Source organism: Chenopodium album, chromosome 19 (genome assembly GCF_948465745.1).
Source record: "Chenopodium album chromosome 19, dcCheAlbu1.1, whole genome shotgun sequence".
Lineage (NCBI taxonomy): Eukaryota > Viridiplantae > Streptophyta > Magnoliopsida > Caryophyllales > Amaranthaceae > Chenopodium > Chenopodium album.
Window position 1 is genome coordinate 38,983,168 of NC_137852.1, and position 18,582 is coordinate 39,001,749.

The following is an 18,582-nucleotide window of genomic DNA, read 5'->3' on the forward strand; positions in this document are numbered from 1 at the left end:
TTTTCAGTAGCAACCAGATGTCCCCTTCATCCCACAAAGATGGATTATTTACAAAGCAATGAAATATTAACAAGTTAGGACAAGTCGTGACTTATACAGACAGTCATCAAGCGACAATTAAGCATAATATTAGCCTAAATAGACGACAATTAACAATGAGCAGCGGAAGAATACAGTGTACTAACTCTACAAAAATCTGTTGCATAATTCACCAGACCTAGAAAATACATGGCTATGGTACAAAATGTGTCATCATCAGAAGCAAATAACAATCGGCTTACAAAGGGAGAAGAGATGACCTATGATTATTGCAGACAACAATAAGGCATGGACCTTGATATGAGGAGTACCAGGAGTAAGAAGTTAACAGCAATCTTTCAAGCCCAGAGCCGAATATAAGGCATGACAATCCTATAACATAGAAAGCTTGGAACTTTCTTTGGCATGACATCATAAACTCTCCATAAAGCTTACGTCTTTCCTTGAGAGTTTCTTCTAACAAAAAGCTTGTTGATATCTTCTGTGACAACATTGCTCCTGCAATAATCAATCAAAGATTAAGCAAGGACTTTGTGCAAACTTTCGATGAAAATTACTACAGTACAAAAAATTTAAGAAAAAACATTCCACCAAAAGAATCCCAGAGCAGAAAAACATAACAATAATATACACCATAACATGACGATTGCAATAGCATTTGCCATATAGTGACTAATAGCACTTAACTCCAACAAAAGGCAGCCTATTATTAAAGGTGTGTATTTGGCCTAATGTCACAAAGTCCAAAGGCTTTCCAAACATCATTTTCAAGTGTAACTATGAACATCCCTCTCTCTTCAACTTTCTCCTCTACACATCATCTTGTCCATCCGTCTTGATCTAAGATAAGATACACTTCTCTTGAATATCATGATCAATAAAGCTTTACTCAATCAATCCTCCTACGTAAAGATGAAACAGGGAACCAATTTGCTGGTTTCAAATCAATACTATTGGTCAGATAACTATAATATTATTTTTTTGACAGATAAACATAATAACTATAACACACAGATATTACAAGCAGTTTCTACAATCTAAGAACTAGTTCACCCCTAAATAGCCTAAATAACTGCGAGAAAAACTTGTTCATGAGTACAGCTTACAGCCATATCCAATTGGGTAAATATTTCCAGATTCCAGCCTTATATAATATATAGCATGGCTTTTCACTTTCTTTCTTTCTTTCTTTCTTTCTTTCTTTCTTTTTAATTTTTTTTTTTTTTTTTTCAACTTGTGCAGTAAAATAACCCTATGATTCAATTTCTTGTAACTGGAAGATGACCTAAAAGGCTAAAAGTATGAGACAACTTGCCTCGGTCATCTAGCAGCAGCACTACGAGCTATCATTGGCACACCTGCTAATGTAATAGTGTAAGACACCTAGAGCACCAGTCTCTTACAGCTCAAAAGTTCCTTTCTATGAAATATTACCCTCCATTCTAAAAAATCTATGATTCATCTACTATAGATATCTGCAATGTCTTCAATTATCAGTAGAATATATGCTTAATGACATACCAGCCCAAGTTATGACATACTTACAAAGCCAAGCAACTCCACTATCTCCAGATTCTCCACCGTTACCTCTTCACTTAGGATGACTTAAGTTGTCCTATAAACCTTGAGTCACCAAAAGGGTGTTAGGCAAAATGGGAGTTTGAAGGTGAAATAATGGGTATCAGTGATGGGAAACTAACTCAATAATTGTCACTCCCCTGTTTAGTTTGCAACAAAAATAGTTAGCGAATTAATAAGGAGTTACTCAAATTCCCTAGCTAAGTAAGGTTCTTCCCTTCACTCATAGTTAGGAATAAAAGTGTCATTTCAAACCTATGAGTTACTCGAATTCCCTAGCTAAGGATCCTCCTTTCTCTCATAGTTAGGAATAAAAGTGTCATTTTATACCTAAACTAGTATTTCCAAGTGTAATACAAGTCACCATAGCCCAAGGGGAATAAATTGGTAAGGATAAGGCATTTCTATATAATTCCCAATTCAATCCCCCATTTTGTTCCCAAACACATTAAATAAACAAGGCAACTTTTGGGAAACCAACTACTATTGTCATGTCCCATATACCTCATCAAAACACTCCATGAGTACCTGCAACACCATCCAGTCAACAGATGTATCTGTCTTGAAAAGATCAATTTCTGTTTCTAAATCTGAACCCATGTGCAGAATATAGGTAAATTACTAAACCATAATAAGATAGACTCATCAAATCATCCAAGGACTCTGAATAAAATACACTTGAAATAGGCATTCTTAAACTCGCCACATAAGGAAGGCCATTTCAGCTTACATATCATGGAAATCGAGCCTACAATAGAAGTACAGAACAAGGTATTTTTATTTTATTTATTTATACTGTTGGAAATAAGATCTTTAATCACTAATTCAAGGTACAATAAAAAATGGAAATATTTAATCACTAATTCTTTGGTAATTTTTTTTTTTTTTTTGGTCAGCACTTTGTTTTTCATAGCTCATTTAAAGTAATATATAGAGCAGAAAATTCAATTATATCTTAGTAATTCAACTAAGATCTAACATTTACACACATCAGATAATTTAAAAGTAAAAACTTAAAAGTAAAAAACGCTCAATAGACTTCACATGCTTGGTGCTTCCAGCAATGTTAAGTAAATGACACATTCAAACTCAAGGGTCCATAGTGAAGAAACTCTGTTTGAATAAAATAGATGAAAACAAACAATTACATTAATACCCTTGTCGGACACTTGATTCCATACAATGGCTATGTTACTTCAACTTTTCTAGTCTTCACTATGGACCCTTGAGTTTATTTCCTCATATTTTTTGAAATTCTTCTTTTGTTGGGTATGCATTTCATACCCCTTGCCTTGTCGAAGTGTCGAGTGTAAATGGAATAATAGAAAGTCTAAACAACATAGGCATCAACTAACTTCACAAAAACCACTATCCACTAAATAAAATCAATAAATAAAACTCACTGCCAACTACCTATGTAAAGTACCCCACTACACAATCAACTATACTAAAAAGAAATACCCAACTACAAGCTACATGAGCAGCAGGACACCTTGACTCTTCATTTTGGGCCAAAGCCATGGAGATTTTTTACAAAATAGCAGAGTCAAACACTTGGGTAATTGAGTATATACCCTAGCCGGACATGGATGCTCAAGTTCAAACAAGAGACTACAAAAATCACATAATTTAACAAGTCAATAAAATTGCCTAAAATCTTATGTTGGTCAAAGTTATTGTCAAGTATATAGGGAATAGATTACATGCAGTTTACAGCTACAAGCCTACAAGTCCCTAATCTATAGCATCCTACAAATTTGGCGTAATTTGTTATAGAATGAAAAGCAGATATATAGTATTGAGGTAAAAGTGAATTTGGGGAAGTTTGATAGATGATTGTGATTTGAATGTAATTAAATTATCAATAATCGTTATTGCAATTCCAGCCTTAAGAGTGCTGCCGGCTGGAATGCTGGATACAAATCCTCTGTATATAGACTAACTCCCCTCTACAGCCTCTTGTTGCTATCTCTGACTTAATTTGACGACTAATTATGCATTGCCTAGACTACGACTTTCCTAAAGCTTAAATGTTAATCAACAATCCCAGCTTTAGAGAAGCTAGACACTACCCAGGGCTAATACGATAAAACAAGTAAAATAAAACTCTCATCATCCTTCATCTTCCTCTAAAATCCTCTATATACAGACCAATGTATAAAAAAGCTAAAGGAGCACTAGAGCGATAAAAATCCTGCTGCGCCTAGGCACACCTTGGGTGTGCTTTGGTGCACCTCATTGAAGTGAGGTGTACAATATAAACTAAAGAAACTGACTAATGTGCTTCACCTTGAGCAAAAAAAGGAGCTCCACCCTGTGTTCTTATATTAATTTGGTAACCATGCCAACAAAGAAGAAGAAAAAGTAATGGTAAGCCAGAAATTTTCACAACAAAACTCACCTGCCACGAAGCTGAGGAGGCATCAACAATCCACTGCTAGTATCTGGAATATCCTTCGTGTGTGGTAGATTCCCTCTTGGAATTTTCCCACGGATATTTGAAGAACTTGACCCATTTGCTTCTCTCTTGCGTGATGCATTCTCAGCCATAGCAGCCGCAACTCGAGAAGAGTGATCACTACCAGTTTGCAAAGATGAGATAGGAGAACTTAAGAGCAATGAAGCATCAGGGAGATTCCCAATAGGTGAAGGTAAGACATCTTTAGATGGTTGATTAAATGATGGTTTGATTGATCTGCAAAATATAGCTTTGGAAAGGTCAAGAAACTCTCATATCACATCAACTGATGAAGTAATACAACTAATAACTTCATAAGCTCACTCAATAGGGGAATACAATTGCCAACTAAAAGCTCTACAATCCAACAGAACTCTAAGAATGGTAATAAAAGCTTGCATCAAATGACGAAAGGAAACAAAATAACATATCTATTTCAGATACAAATGACCTACTACTTAAAACCATTCTCTTCATCAAGAGGGACATATTTTGACCGCTAAGCCAGGCATTATACCCCAAGCCTTCACAGCTTTATACTTGACATAAAGAAGTAAATTAGTTGCAGATTTTTCCATTATTGTTTCACACTGGCAATACTAGGCCAGAAAAGTTTATTCAACCCAGAAGTTGTGTTTACAGTATCTCAAGATTCTCAACTATTAACAAATATGACTTTATTTCAATGAAAGATTCCATAGAGGAATTGCTACAACGATGAATTCATGTCATTGTGTACTCTAGTAATTCCAGTTTCTAGGATCAAAAAAAGGATTATGAGAAACCAAATAATAACTCTTCCCTCAAAGTAATGTAAATTAGTTACGCAATGAATAAGAGAAATAAAGCTAGAATTTTCACAGGAAGAAATCAAAACCTCATCTTCAAATCATATTCCTTAGGAGTTAGTGAGTTACTATGGCTTATAACTACTGCAATTAAACAAACTAACCATAAGGTGAACTTTTTAACAACACCAAGCATCCAAAAAAAAAAAAAAAAAAGAGGTCTTCCAAAAAGCGAGAAACTTTAAAGCTAAAACATTCATGAAAATCCCAATTTGTTATCATCGATAAAGACCGCCATAAATTAAACGTTACATTTCCATATTCTTACTCATTTAAGCCTCAACATTGGCAACATTAATAACACAAATAACTGTCTTTGAAAACTAAAGAACTTTGAAAAACCGAGAAACTTCAAAGCTTAAACACTGTCAAAACTCCCAATTTGTTACTGTATCATTTATAAAGACCCCATAAATTAAACATCACATTTTTCATATTCTTACGCAGTTAAGCTTCAACATTGACAACTCCAATAACACAAATAATAGTTTTCCAAACTTGAAAAATCAAAAGAAATCATCAATTACAACAAGACCCAGTACACATTTCTTCACCTAAAACAAAACTTTATGCTATAAATTGCAACCAATAGAATAATCAATACACAATACAGTACAAAGAAACAATTGAACAACAATACAACACAAAAATCAAACAAAATTGAGCAGAAAAAGGAAACCCTAGTGACAAAAACTTAGAAACTTCTCAAATTAAAAAGGGGGAGGAGAGAGAGAGAAGAATTACTGGGGTTTTGGTTGAGAAGGAGCGTCTTCGGAGGTGGTGGTGGAAGGTTGAGGGGGTTGTTTGATGGGTGCGTCTTCTTGTTCTTCTTCGCCGTCGGAAGATGCGTAATCCACTAACGACATCTTTCTTCTTTTTCGTCTTTCAACGTCTCCTCCACTTCCACCCCAGTATTGGTAGTACGTGACTTGTGAAAAACTGAAAAAGGGGGGAAATCTATTACTGTACTGTTAGAGTTGGCAAAAAGTCGTGTCGTGTCATATTCGTGTTTGGTCCAAATTTCGTGTTATTTACAAAATCTATCAAAAACTATGTAAAATATAGGATGATTGAAATAGTTTGACCACTTTATCTAAACGAGTTGTGTTCGGGTTGGTTTCGTATCGTGTCATGTCGATTTCGTGTTTTCTATCAGTAACTTCGTGTTCGTGTCGTGCCGATTTTCGGTCGTGTTTCGTGCCATGTCAGAGTTTGCCAGCTCTATCACTCGTGCAAGGAATTGATGATTTACTGATTAACAAACGTGCTGGTGCGATATGTGCACAATTGCACGAGATCGTAACACGGTGCCGAATGACATTTTTTATAATGATTTAATAGGTAAGAAGAAGAAGAAGAAGAAGAAGAAGAAGAAGAAGAAGAAGTGAAAACTGAAATTGTTAAGGGTTCGTTTGGCATCGTTGTGATTTTCTGTTTTTTGGTTTTTTGTTTTTTAAAAGTGCATTATATATGTCACATAATGAATTAAAAAATATATAGATTTATTAAAATCATGATAATTTTGAAAACTGACAACAGAAAAGTGGAAACACCTTTTTCTTGTTTCCTGATTTTGGTTTTTGGTTTTAAAAAAAACAGAAAACTGAAAACCAAAAATGATGCCAAACAAGCCCTAAATGTGTGTCAATAATAGAATAAAGTAGAAGTGGGTACATAAAATGAGAACCTTTTAAGATAAAAACTAGTGAGTAGCCCGGGCGTTGCTCCGAGATACTACTTTATAATTGTGCAGCTTCAATACTTTTATAGTATTATATTATTTAATGTGCAACATTAAAACATAATGAGCTATATGCTTAGATGGTTAGACAATAATATCTCTTCCAAGAGGTCTAGTGTTCAAACCTTGTCATCCATAGATGGGTAGCTGACGTGGCATAATAAAGAGTTGAGTTAGTGACGTGGCATAGTGAGGGGTTCTACGTGGCGTAGAGACGTTTTTAGAAACGCCTTTTAATAGATTAGTTGTAAACGAGGAAGTATAAATGCATAACTGTGATGCATGGGATATGTGCCTATGGGTGCTTATAAGACGAGACAACTCGCGAGTAACTCGAGTTCGACTCGGTCAAAACTCGACTCGAACTCGAGATTGACTCGAAATGTTAACGAGTCGAGTTGAGTTGATCATTACTCGATTCGAAAGCTTGTAAGAAGCTCGAATTCTTTCATATAATATTATATATACAAAAATAAAGATATTTTGATTTTTAAAAAATAAAATAAAATAAAAACTTTTATTTTAGATAATACATTAATAATAAAAATTATTTATGTACTCTTAAATGACAAAATTAAAGAGAATGAAAAGATGTTAAAGAGAATGAAAAGATGTTACACCAAATCGAGAGTTTTACTAAGACAAATTAAATTGCAAACTACTCGAGATCGACTCGGTCAAAGCTCGACTCGGTCAGATTCAGTCAAAGCTCGGTCAAAACTCGACTCGGCCAAAGATCGACTTGATTTCTCAACGAACGGAGTCGAGTCGAGCTACCCCAAACTCAAACTCGAACTCGACTCGCATCATAAGCACCCCCATATGTGCCTAACAAGTGCATTTGGCGGGGAAAGTGAAAATTGTGGGAAAAAGGGAGAAAAAAACATAGTGGAATAGTAAAATTTGTAACCACTAATTGTCCACCTGGATTCTATATAATGGTGACTTGCAACTTCTCTTTACCAAATTCATTACAATCTTAGAAAGAGAGAAGGAGACAAGACTAGCAACTCCTTTGTTGCACACTTGCACTCAATTGTTACATGTTCCAAAGAAAATTCCACCTTTCACCATTGATACATGTTCCAAAGAAAGTTTAACCCTGACACATAAGTAACGGGATGTGAGTTGTTATAACGGGTTTGAGGTTTGACACATTGACATCCTCTGAAATTGTATTTCAAATTTTCAAAAATTGTATTTCAAATTTTCAAAAATTGTATTTCAATTTTTCAAAACTTGCAAAATGATCATGCTACCCTTGAAATATGACGTATTGGTTCTCTTTTTGTAGTGATTCGTTCTCTTTTATCATCTATAATTATAATATTTTATGGAACATTTTAGCTTTCTCTATTTGTCAAGAATCTTTATAATACTAGCAATTAAAATGTTTTTTTTTCTATCAACTTTTAACCACAACTCTCCAAATCTGTTTATAAGCTTCATTTTTTTACAAAAAAAAAAAAAATCAATACCCAAGGTGTGTACTGTGCATTAAAATTTATAAATAAAAACACCAATAGAAAGAATAAAGTTCAACCATACAAAATGTTGGATAACTCCATCAAAACTATAAAACCTACTCATAAGGGCTTACAGGACTCAATGGAGTGAATGGAGGAGTTTATTCAGCTACAATGCACAAATTTTACCAACAAATAAATAAATGAACTAAGATATAGATGATCATCTACTACAAGAGCTACTAACTTATCTAGTTATTGACAGTTTGAAGGGAGAACCCCCTGCACAGTTACTACATATGAGATATGACTACAAACTTCTCAATCGTCTATTACATCATTGCAATCTAAACACAGTTAAACACGGCCAATAAGTGATGTATGCAAACACTTAATCAACCCTGGTTTCTTCGACAAGATATCCTGGAATGATATCGCACAAGAGCTCTATAAGGTGATTCGTCGCACATTCACAAAACGTGTCATAATGGCTATATCAGAAGTCGGGTGCTATTCTTACTGCCCAAGAAGGGAGGGTATGTAAAATGCATGGGACTGTGCCATCTCGATGCGTTCCCGGGGATCATGCATTGTTTCGTCTCTCAACGCTTGAAGTATAGCTTGAGAAGGGAAGTCCCTGAACATAGAAGACAATGCAAATCATTTCTGGTGAGAATCGTGAGATATTGGTTGCAGAACAACATACAGATTATGGACAGAAATTGCAAGCAACATAAGCAAGTCATGGTATTAAATTACGGCTGCATCCCCGCACTGTGACCGCATTATAAAGGATTTTGAGTTTTCCACAACCAAAATATTAGGCCACAACAGCCGAATACCACTTGCATTGCCTACAAAGCTGGTTCTGAGACCGCATCTGAGATTTAAAATCGTGGAGCAAATAGGAGCTAGATACTTACCTAGTTATAAGTATGCTATAAAGTTTCTTTAAGATGGGACAAAGTTCAACGGGAGCAACAGGCTTCTTTTCTTCAGGATGTAACACACTGATGGAGGGTTGGCCAAGTAATTCATAAAATGCTTTCACGGCAGAGACACCCTGCAGGGAATAGGAAAATTTTCATTTTTGATGGGTATTGCTTAAAGAATAGAGCAAATAAAAAGCAAGAACAAGAAGAAATAGTGTAAACATAAAACATGAATATAAAGACCTGTGGAACACCTGGCTAAAGCACCAAGCAACACAAATACTCATCTATGCAAAGACCTGATGCCACAGCCATCTAAGTATTTTACCATTGACCAACCTAAGACAAGGAGTTTGATCATAGACCAATTGCCCACATTAAAAATAAATTTAAAAAAAAAAAAAAAAAAACAAATAGGTAGCTTAAAGACATTATGTGGACTTAAATTTCACTAGAGATAACATCTGAAGCCTTCTCGGACTCTTCTTAAGAATAATAAAGCAGGTACACTCGATTTCAGAAGCTAACCGAAACCACCCACCCCAAAGTTTGCCTAAACTAACAAATTGCAAATTATGTAGAGCACTGCCTAATCGACTATTCCTCTTCATTACACATTCCATACTAAACCTAATTTCTTCTTTTAATGCCCAATTCATAAATACACAGATCCAATAAACATCAAGAGTCATTGATAATCTCATGGCAACCAAGCCAACCACCAAAAGAGACATCAAAGTCACAAAAAAAAATATCGAATTCAACCACCTATAAAAAAGGCTACATAGAACTAGACCAGCATGCAAGAGAGAATATAGTCTGCATGATATTCAGCCCCAAAAATAAGATGTGAAGAAATAAGTCTCATGTGACCTATATCTAAACTATTTAGATTTGTACAGATTTCTCCTTTACCTGTATCATACCCTTGCCCTTGATGCTGTCACCCATATCAAGGCTCAGAGCACCCTTAGCCAACATTTGGCCATACCATGCATTACGACCTTTCAACAGGGTAACATATGTATCAGCCAGCAAAGGACCTGCAAGTTTCTCTGGTTCTTCTGCCAAAAGGTGGGTGATGAATATCATCTCTGATGTGCAGTGTGCAAAATATACAGATTTACTGGTGGCACTTTCATTTGTTAAAGCTGCTACCATTCCTGTATAAATCACATGAAAATACATCAATAAAGTTCTCAGATTGAAGTCAGGACAATGTAGGTCTTACAAATTAAATGTATAGTTAGCCAACATTTGAAAGGAAAATGTTGGTTTCAACATTCTCAACTATGCATAAAAGCCTTTGAAGGTACATCAGGCTACAAGGAGAAATCAAAAAAAGAAAGAGAAGTCAAATATTTAGTGTTGTGGAAAACCCACTATATTGAATATGATATTTATCCCATCACAGTCTATCTAACATGATGGCAATCTTTCCCAATATTAAAATCACTCCCACATGCTCCTGCTAGGGAGTAAGGAATTGGAATCACATAACTTATTGCTCATGATTGGAAGAATAGAGTATGTTGTGGAAATGTGCTTTGCAAGAGAAAGGGAAAAGAATGATAGCTGTGTCACTTGACAACAAAGGTTGGATTCATATTTATTTACAACAAAGAAACGTGTCCCAATTTCCAAGAGCCCAAAACATGCACACAATCATGCAAATGACAATTCCTGAAAACTGTAGGAATTGTCAAGCTAACTAAAGATTCTACATGGTAGTGACATTAGAAACAAACTTCTTGGATGTTCAACGATTTCTCAAGCCAAAGAAAGCCTCCAATCCACTGGAAGTTAGCAGAAATTACCAATGAGATGCTTAACATCAACATTGCAAATACTAAAGGACCTGTTGAGATGTGTGTATCTTTTGATAGAAGAGCACCTCCTATGTCATGCTCTGTTACAAGGTTGCTTTATGGAAGAGCTTATAGATATGAAGAATAATCCCACAAATGAAGTGCTTATTTTTTGCAATGGTGTCTAAATGACAATTTACTAAGCTTGATGTAAGCTTTTGACATATAAATTGGCTAGAAGAAGCTAGACATGTGTCCTAATCATAATACTCCCTCCGTCCCCGAAAGAACAACCCATTTGGCCTAATTTTAGTCTCAAAAAGAATGACCCATTTGCATTAAAACACCTACCAATTTGCAACAATATTTGCGCAAAATTAGCTTTCCCAATAAAAATTTGATTTTTCATGTAATTTTATTACATTCTATCTCTATTTTTTACAAACCCCATGTAAATTTATATTTTCAATATACTTTTACTTCTTTTTATTTAACTTTCTTAATACCCACGTAATCAACCCAAATGGGTCGTTCTTTCAGGGACGGAGGGAGTAATTTATTACTCTATACTAAATTGGAGTTTTATTTGGAGGGAATTTTCCCTCCTAAAACTCTACTTTTTTTTTGCTTTTTTTTAAGAAGCATTAATTTGCTTTGGAAATTCATTAAATTTATTTATTATTATTATATTTTTTTTTTAAGACTATCATTATAATTGACTATTGTGTTATACTTCGTATTTCTCTAGAAACTTTAATATTTCAATTATCAATAATTTAAAAAATCGAGCATGACTCGGGTATCATCTAATTTATCAATAAAACATACTCAATACTAAAAAATTAAGCTACCTGTCTTATAAAAAAAATTAATTAAATTAAATGAGAAAGGGCGTACGAGATGAAAGCAAAAAAGGTAAGCTTGTTACGAAAGAAGATAAAGATAGTTATATACTTGTTAAAATGAGCAATAGGAAGACACTATATAATGTGTGTGAAGGATGTCAACCAAAGAGTCGTGATTGGAGATAAGGAGACATAGGATAGATGGAAATATTACTTTGATAACCTATTCAATAGCGACTAAGGACTAGAAATTGGAGATATAAGTATCTCTATTAATATGGCTAATCAAAAGTTTATGCAAAGAATTCAAAAGGGAAAAGTCAAAACGACGTTGAATAAGATAGGAAAGATAACCTATCAAGGTTTGGAGATGTATGGAGAGAGGGGAATCGAATTGTTGACAACATTCTTCATCAAGATTTGGAGAAGTAATGAGATAACTTTAGAAAGGAGGAAAAGTACCTTTATCCTTTTGTATAAGAACAAAGACAATGTCCAAGTTTGTGCAAACTATTAGTGATCAAACTAATAAGTCATACTATGGAAATTATGGAAATGAGTAATTGAACAAAGGTAAAGGAGTGTAAAGATCTCAGATGCTGGGAACATTAACTTTGGAAGCAATCTAACCTTATGAAACAAAACTATTGGAGAACTGCTGGGATATGAAGATAGATTTACACATGGTTTTCATTGATTTGGAGAAGGTCTATAATAGGGTATCAAGAGAAGTAATTATGTGGGCATTAATAAGGAAAGCCATTTCGCGGAAATATGTTGACATCATTAAGGATATGTATTATTGTTCCCAATTAAAATTGAATTAAGGATCTTCACTGATCCCTTTTTACAATAGTTATGGACGAATTAACAAATTTAATTAAAGATGATATACCATGATGCACGATGTTTGTAGATGATAACGTGTGTATTGATAAGATGAAAGAATACGTGGAAAGCAAGTTGAGATTATGGACACAGATGGGAAGTTTAGCAGGATTGGAAGTAGGGCGGCAGGGGAGATCTCATTAGACGGTATTAATGCGCGGAATTGGAAGTAGGGCGGCAGGAGAGATCTCCTAAAATTATGATGGCAATTCAACCCTAAGTTAATCTTGGGTTGTGAAGCATGGTAACATTCTAAAGATGAATGTAGCGAAGATGCATCACTGCGATGGATGTGTGGTAATAATAGGAAAGATCGGCAAAGGAATGAGGTAATTAGGAAGAAAGGAGAGGTTACATTTATTAAGTATTAGATGAGGGAGAATTGATTAAGGTGATTTGGTCATGTAAGATAGAGATTGAGTGATACACCGCTTAGGAGTTTGAAGAGTGGCAAAATGATGGGATTGTATGGGGCGAAGACCAACGAAAATTTGGAGGAAGGTTATTGTGAGCAATATGAGTTCACTAGGTTAAAGAAAATATGGCATTGGGTAGGGCACACTGGAAGGAGATAATATATGCATGACATTTTATAAACATTGATTTTTAGTTTCTTTTTCTTTTCATTTACATAAATCCTTGTATTATACTAACTTCTCAAGCTCACTCATATTTACTTTTACTCACTTTCTTCTTCCAAACCTTTTCATTTGATCTCTTCCACTTGTAAATGTTTCAGATTTAATTTTCATAACCAATCATACCCAATTTTTGAGTTTCATTTGTCACCCGACTTCTTTTAACTCCTTATGTTTTATCTAGTCTATCTTGCCCTACTTTGACTATCGCGCTCTACTTTGTTTACTTTCTTAACAAATTTTTCCTGCTCCAATTTTCATGGACATTTGCAAATGACAGATCATATTAGCTGTTCGCCGACCCCTAAACCTTTCGGATTTGAGTTTTGTTGTTATCGAAATAAATATAAAATAAAACACTACATTTACAAATTAAACGAAGCCTTCTTAAAGAAAACAAATATTATGTCCAAAGTTGGTATACTTAATTCCACAAAAAACATATTCAGCATTATTCCCTACCCGTCTAAACTCTATTTGATCAACTGTATGCCTATTAGGGTTATGTCATATTGCGACAGCACATATATTTAACTCCAGTTACCGGAGAATCACAATGTAACTCAAACCAATGGTGCACGGAATCACTTAAAAACATAAACATCAAGGATGAGCAGTAAAGTTACTTACCAGCTCCAATGGCATAGACATTCTTCAAACCTCCCATAACTTCATGTGTGACAAGGTCACCATTATCCCACACAATAAAATGTGGCTGTCTCAGAAATTTGGCCAGAGGCTTCCTCCATTTCTCAGCTCCACAAATTCTGGCATTAGCATACTCTTTGTTATAAATCTCTGCGGCAATATTTGGCCCTCCAAGATAGAGAATGTTTTCCAAAGGAACTCCAGCTGCCATAAATCATAAATGGGACTTTAGAGATCATGGTAAGCAAAAACTTGAACTAACATAGATGTCAATTAACAGATGTTCGAAATGACACCTGAACAGGTGGCTCTCAGAAAACTTATGCTTGAAGGGAACTTAGCAGTTTAATTTCCATATTCTAATAAGAAATTCTACTACAACTAGATAGGTCATGTGTTCTGTTCAGCTGAAGAACTAAGATGAAGTAATAACCATATTCTAATAAGAGTGTGATGGGTAATAAAAAATCTTACAAGCTTGGTGAATCATTTGAGTAGGAGTCACAATCCGCGGCACTGGCTCCAATTCAGCCTCAATACCCTTTGCCAAAGAAATAATGACCGGTGGAGTAATCCTTTCCTTCCAAAATCGACTAATCTCTTCAAATACCTCCCGAGTCTCAGTTGATGGCAAACCATTAATCACAACATCAGCATCCCAAACAGCCTCTTGCAAGTTTGTTACAACTTTCAAAGGACAAATAGGGGTGTCAACCATGTTCAAGCAAAACCCGTCTTTCAAAATCTCATCAGCATACAATGTACGATCCCCTAACCTAGCTTCTACATACTTCAAGTATGAACACCTCCTAATTAGCCTCCTCAGCACATCCTCCCTCGAATTAATCACTTCAAACAGATGTTCAGCAGTTGCTCGATCGACTACCCTACCCGGTCTCCTCCATATCCTAATCGAAACCTTGTCTCGAAACTGACCATAACTATCTTGCAGCAATGCCACAAACACACTGCCCCAAGCACCAGCCCCAACTCCAACAATTCTCAAAGGATCACCCTCTGCTTTACCTAGAAAACATCGAAGCTCATCCAATTTCTCCTCTAATACTCCATTAACCGACCCATTCGAATACCCATTATGATTCTCAACTTCAGTAGCTCCCACCATTATCATCCAACAAGATCAATCAATTTTATGTATATATACTTCTTTTCAAATATGCATAATCCACACAAAATTTTGATAACCCAGTTCAAGATTTATACAATAATAACTACCCAGATCAATAAAAACACTAATAATTCAGCATTTTGATAAAATTAGGTAGATTTCTTCAACAATAACAGAGCTACTATATCTTACTTTTAATCAAAATTCAACCAAAAACTTACATAGGTTATCTAACCCCACCAATTTAAGGTTCCTCCACGCGGCGAAAACTTCGACAATGGCGATTATTTTGGGAGATTTGCTGTAAAATTGAGGGTTTTCTGTAAATTAAAAAAATTAATTAAAAATTTGAAGATTGCGTGCACGAAAGTCGAAAAATTGAGAAAACGTCAGTGATGATGTGGGATCACTCAATGTGGAAATGAATTGGGAATTTGGAAATCCTAAAATTGGAAATGTGGGATTGTTTTCTGGGAAATTGGGAAGTTGTACTAAGAAAAAGAAATGAATTTTCTGGGTTTTGGGCGTTGGACAATTGAGCTCAGCATTACAGTGTTCAGCTGAGGTAGTTGAGTTTGTGGGATCTCAACATTCTCATGTAGTGCAAAAAGTAAAGAAAAAGGCACACGACTACATAATTATTCATTGTAAATAATTAATTATATTATGGTTTTGATTAATGTTGTTTTGAATATTCTAAACTAAGTTAGATCCCATAGCATACACGGTAATTTTCAATAACCATTAAAAAATGTTAGATATAAAATGATAATAATTATGTTTAGAATGTTTTTTTTTATAACTACCTTATTATTAATTCAATAATCAGCGAAATAAAAGATACATACATAATGTTTTTTATGTGACAACACGGTTTTTTTTTTTTTTTTTTTTTTTTTTTTTTTTTTTTTGCGACAAACAGATTGGAGTAATCCCTATAATATTGACGGAGTAACCCTCTATAACACAAAACACATAACCCTTATAACATTGGCGAGATAACAACAATAAAACTGAATGGGTAACCCTTATAACATTGACAGAGTAACCCCTATAAGACTGATAAAGTAACTTCTATAATAGCTAGCTACACGGAGTATCCAGACACATAAAAGAGTTAATTACTATAGCACAAACAATTTCACGTATTTAAAATATATTTTTGTTGTTGGATTTTTGTAATGTTTTTTTTATAAAATATATATCCCGTGCATTTTGCACGGGTACACTCTAGTTTATGTAATTTTAGAGTATTATTTGTGAGACATAAAATATTTCAAAGTTGCAAAAAATGTAAAATGAAGATAGTAGCATATTAATACAACTAAGGTGCTCTAAAATTTTTAGTATAGTTACTGCAACTAAGGTGCTCTAAAATCAATCAATCAATAACTATTACTAAAAGACACACCAGCAATGACACGTGTCATTTCCTGGTGTGTTCTTAGCATTTTTTTTAATTAATTAGAAACAATTATTTAGGGAAGTTATTTAAAAGAAATTTTTTTTTATCAAACAAATAAACAAGCAATAATATCTACTTTTCTCATGTTATTACACATTTAAGTACGAATTAATAAGGAAATAAATAATCTTTTTACATAAGATGTAATTACGGTGGAATATAATTTATTCTACAAATAGATTAACTTTTTATTTTGTATGCCATAAATTAATTTATAAAACAAAATATGGAGTAATTAAAATAACCGTGCATGACACGGGAGCTAACGTAGTTTTTAGTATAGTTACCGCAAGTCCGCAACTCTACAAATGTAACAAAATGGGCCCGATTTGAACTTTTTCTTCACGACACCTTTGATGGGCCGAGTAGTATTTTTGAAGATCTGTTTAGTTGGAGTTTGGACTGCGCATTTTATAGTTTATTTCCAATGAAGAAAAACTTCAATTAATCTATGACCCTCTTGGTTAAATTCCAAACAAAAGAAATTAGTAAAAGTCAAAATTATTATTGTAATTGTGGCCAATTCCATGAAAATGCATTCAATTTGTTCTAAGAAAGGGTTAATCAGGTCAGTCGTCTTATAATTCTATAAAAATTTTGTTATTTATGTTGTTTAATGTTTTTTTGGTCTTAAATGTGTTATTGACAATATAGATGTTGCTAATAAACTGTTTGCCGAAAGGATTTCATGGCCAATTTTTGTAAATTATAATCCTTTAAACCTTGTGTATTTCTTGTCTAAAATGTTTCAATACAAGTTTTTTCATTGAGTACATGCTAATATGCTATGTTAGATTATGATTTTGGCCTTGTGTCATATGTTTTGATGTCACATTTCAGGATATGTTATACACTTATAGTGTTATACACTTATACCCAATGTGTTAATAAATTAATGTTCCGTAACTTTGAATGTATGGTACATCTGGGTGTACGATAGGATTTGTTTAAGCTAGATATTGTTGTCTAAAGTAACATGAGAATGTGAGATGAAATTGCTTATAGTTGAAGATTTGGTACGGAGTATTATATAGTCATACAAATGCTTATAGGAATAAATGTAAAACATAGGGTTTGACGAATTTTGCAATCACAAGGGAATTTGGATTAGTTCTTGACCGAATTGGGGATTTATGGGAAAGAGTATAAGAAATCCAATGCTAGAGTTGATCATACTCAGGCCTGCGAATTTTCGCAAATCCAGACGAGGTGATCGATTTATTTTAGATCTATGAGTATGATGTATGAAATAAGTACATAGTACATCGCTTAAATGTAGATTTTATGCTGATGGAAGTCTTGGCATCTCAACGATACATAAATTGGTTTTTCGAATAAAATCAGGGTGATTTGATGCTAAATTGAGTTTTATATGGAATTTAGATTCACTAATTCTTATACAAAATCATGTAATTTCAAAAAATTTAAGGAATAAATTATGATATGACTTTGATTAAATCTATACACATAGTTGGTTATTAACAAGTGAAGAGAATTTGTTCTTTAATCTAAACTTGAAGGATACACACCATAAATAAAATAATAAAAGTAGGGTCATTTACCACTTTTTTTATGAACTGTTTTATTCTTTGGTGCTAGTGGATCAACAGTCCACTTTGAATAAGCAGATTGATGTCAGGAATTAGAGATAAGCACACAAGCAGTTAATGCACTGTACATGTAACAAGAATATGCAGTTTTAATTTACTCTCGTTTTTCTTGGGCCTAAAAGAGTGTCCAGATAACATAGCTGTATCATAGAAAAAAGAAACATGTTAAAAATTTCTCTGAAACCTATTTTGTTTGTTCTCCTTTAGACTTGGCTTTACTGAATTGTATTTGATTGCATTACCCAAACATAAATTGTATCCGAAAGTTCATGTCCTGAGTTCGAGTTGTTCTGACTGGACCTTAGACTAATGTGGCTAATTGTTTCGATGACTTTGAAGACAAACTTGGAGTTTCTCATAGGTACATGAGTTTACATGAATAGATATGTCTAAGTAGAGTAAAAATCGAACTGAATGACTCATCACAAATCAAAATTGAGCTGAATCGAATCTGATTCCAATGGCCCGCGTAATTTCCATTGTACAACC

The 18,582-nt window shown here is 34.1% G+C and overlaps 2 protein-coding genes across 2 annotated transcripts; both read right to left on the minus strand.

The window, feature by feature from the left end:
- LOC145595478 (uncharacterized) lies at nt 1-5,845 on the minus strand. The gene is made up of 3 exons (XM_081651897.1): nt 5,668-5,845; nt 4,019-4,312; nt 1-537 (listed from the first exon to the last, which is right to left on the minus strand). The coding sequence occupies exons 1-3, from the start codon at nt 5,787-5,789 to the stop codon at nt 471-473; spliced, it is 483 nt and encodes a 160-aa protein (XP_081508023.1). The 5' UTR covers nt 5,790-5,845; the 3' UTR covers nt 1-470.
- Nucleotides 5,846-8,152: 2,307 nt separating this feature from the next.
- On the minus strand, nt 8,153-15,600 carry LOC145595480 (putative glycerol-3-phosphate dehydrogenase [NAD(+)] 1, cytosolic). The gene is made up of 5 exons (XM_081651898.1): nt 14,364-15,600; nt 13,872-14,093; nt 9,978-10,225; nt 9,054-9,193; nt 8,153-8,767 (listed from the first exon to the last, which is right to left on the minus strand). Exons 1-5 carry the CDS (start codon nt 15,019-15,021, stop codon nt 8,647-8,649), a joined length of 1,389 nt encoding a protein of 462 aa, XP_081508024.1. The 5' UTR covers nt 15,022-15,600; the 3' UTR covers nt 8,153-8,646.
- Nucleotides 15,601-18,582: the final 2,982 nt, after the last annotated feature.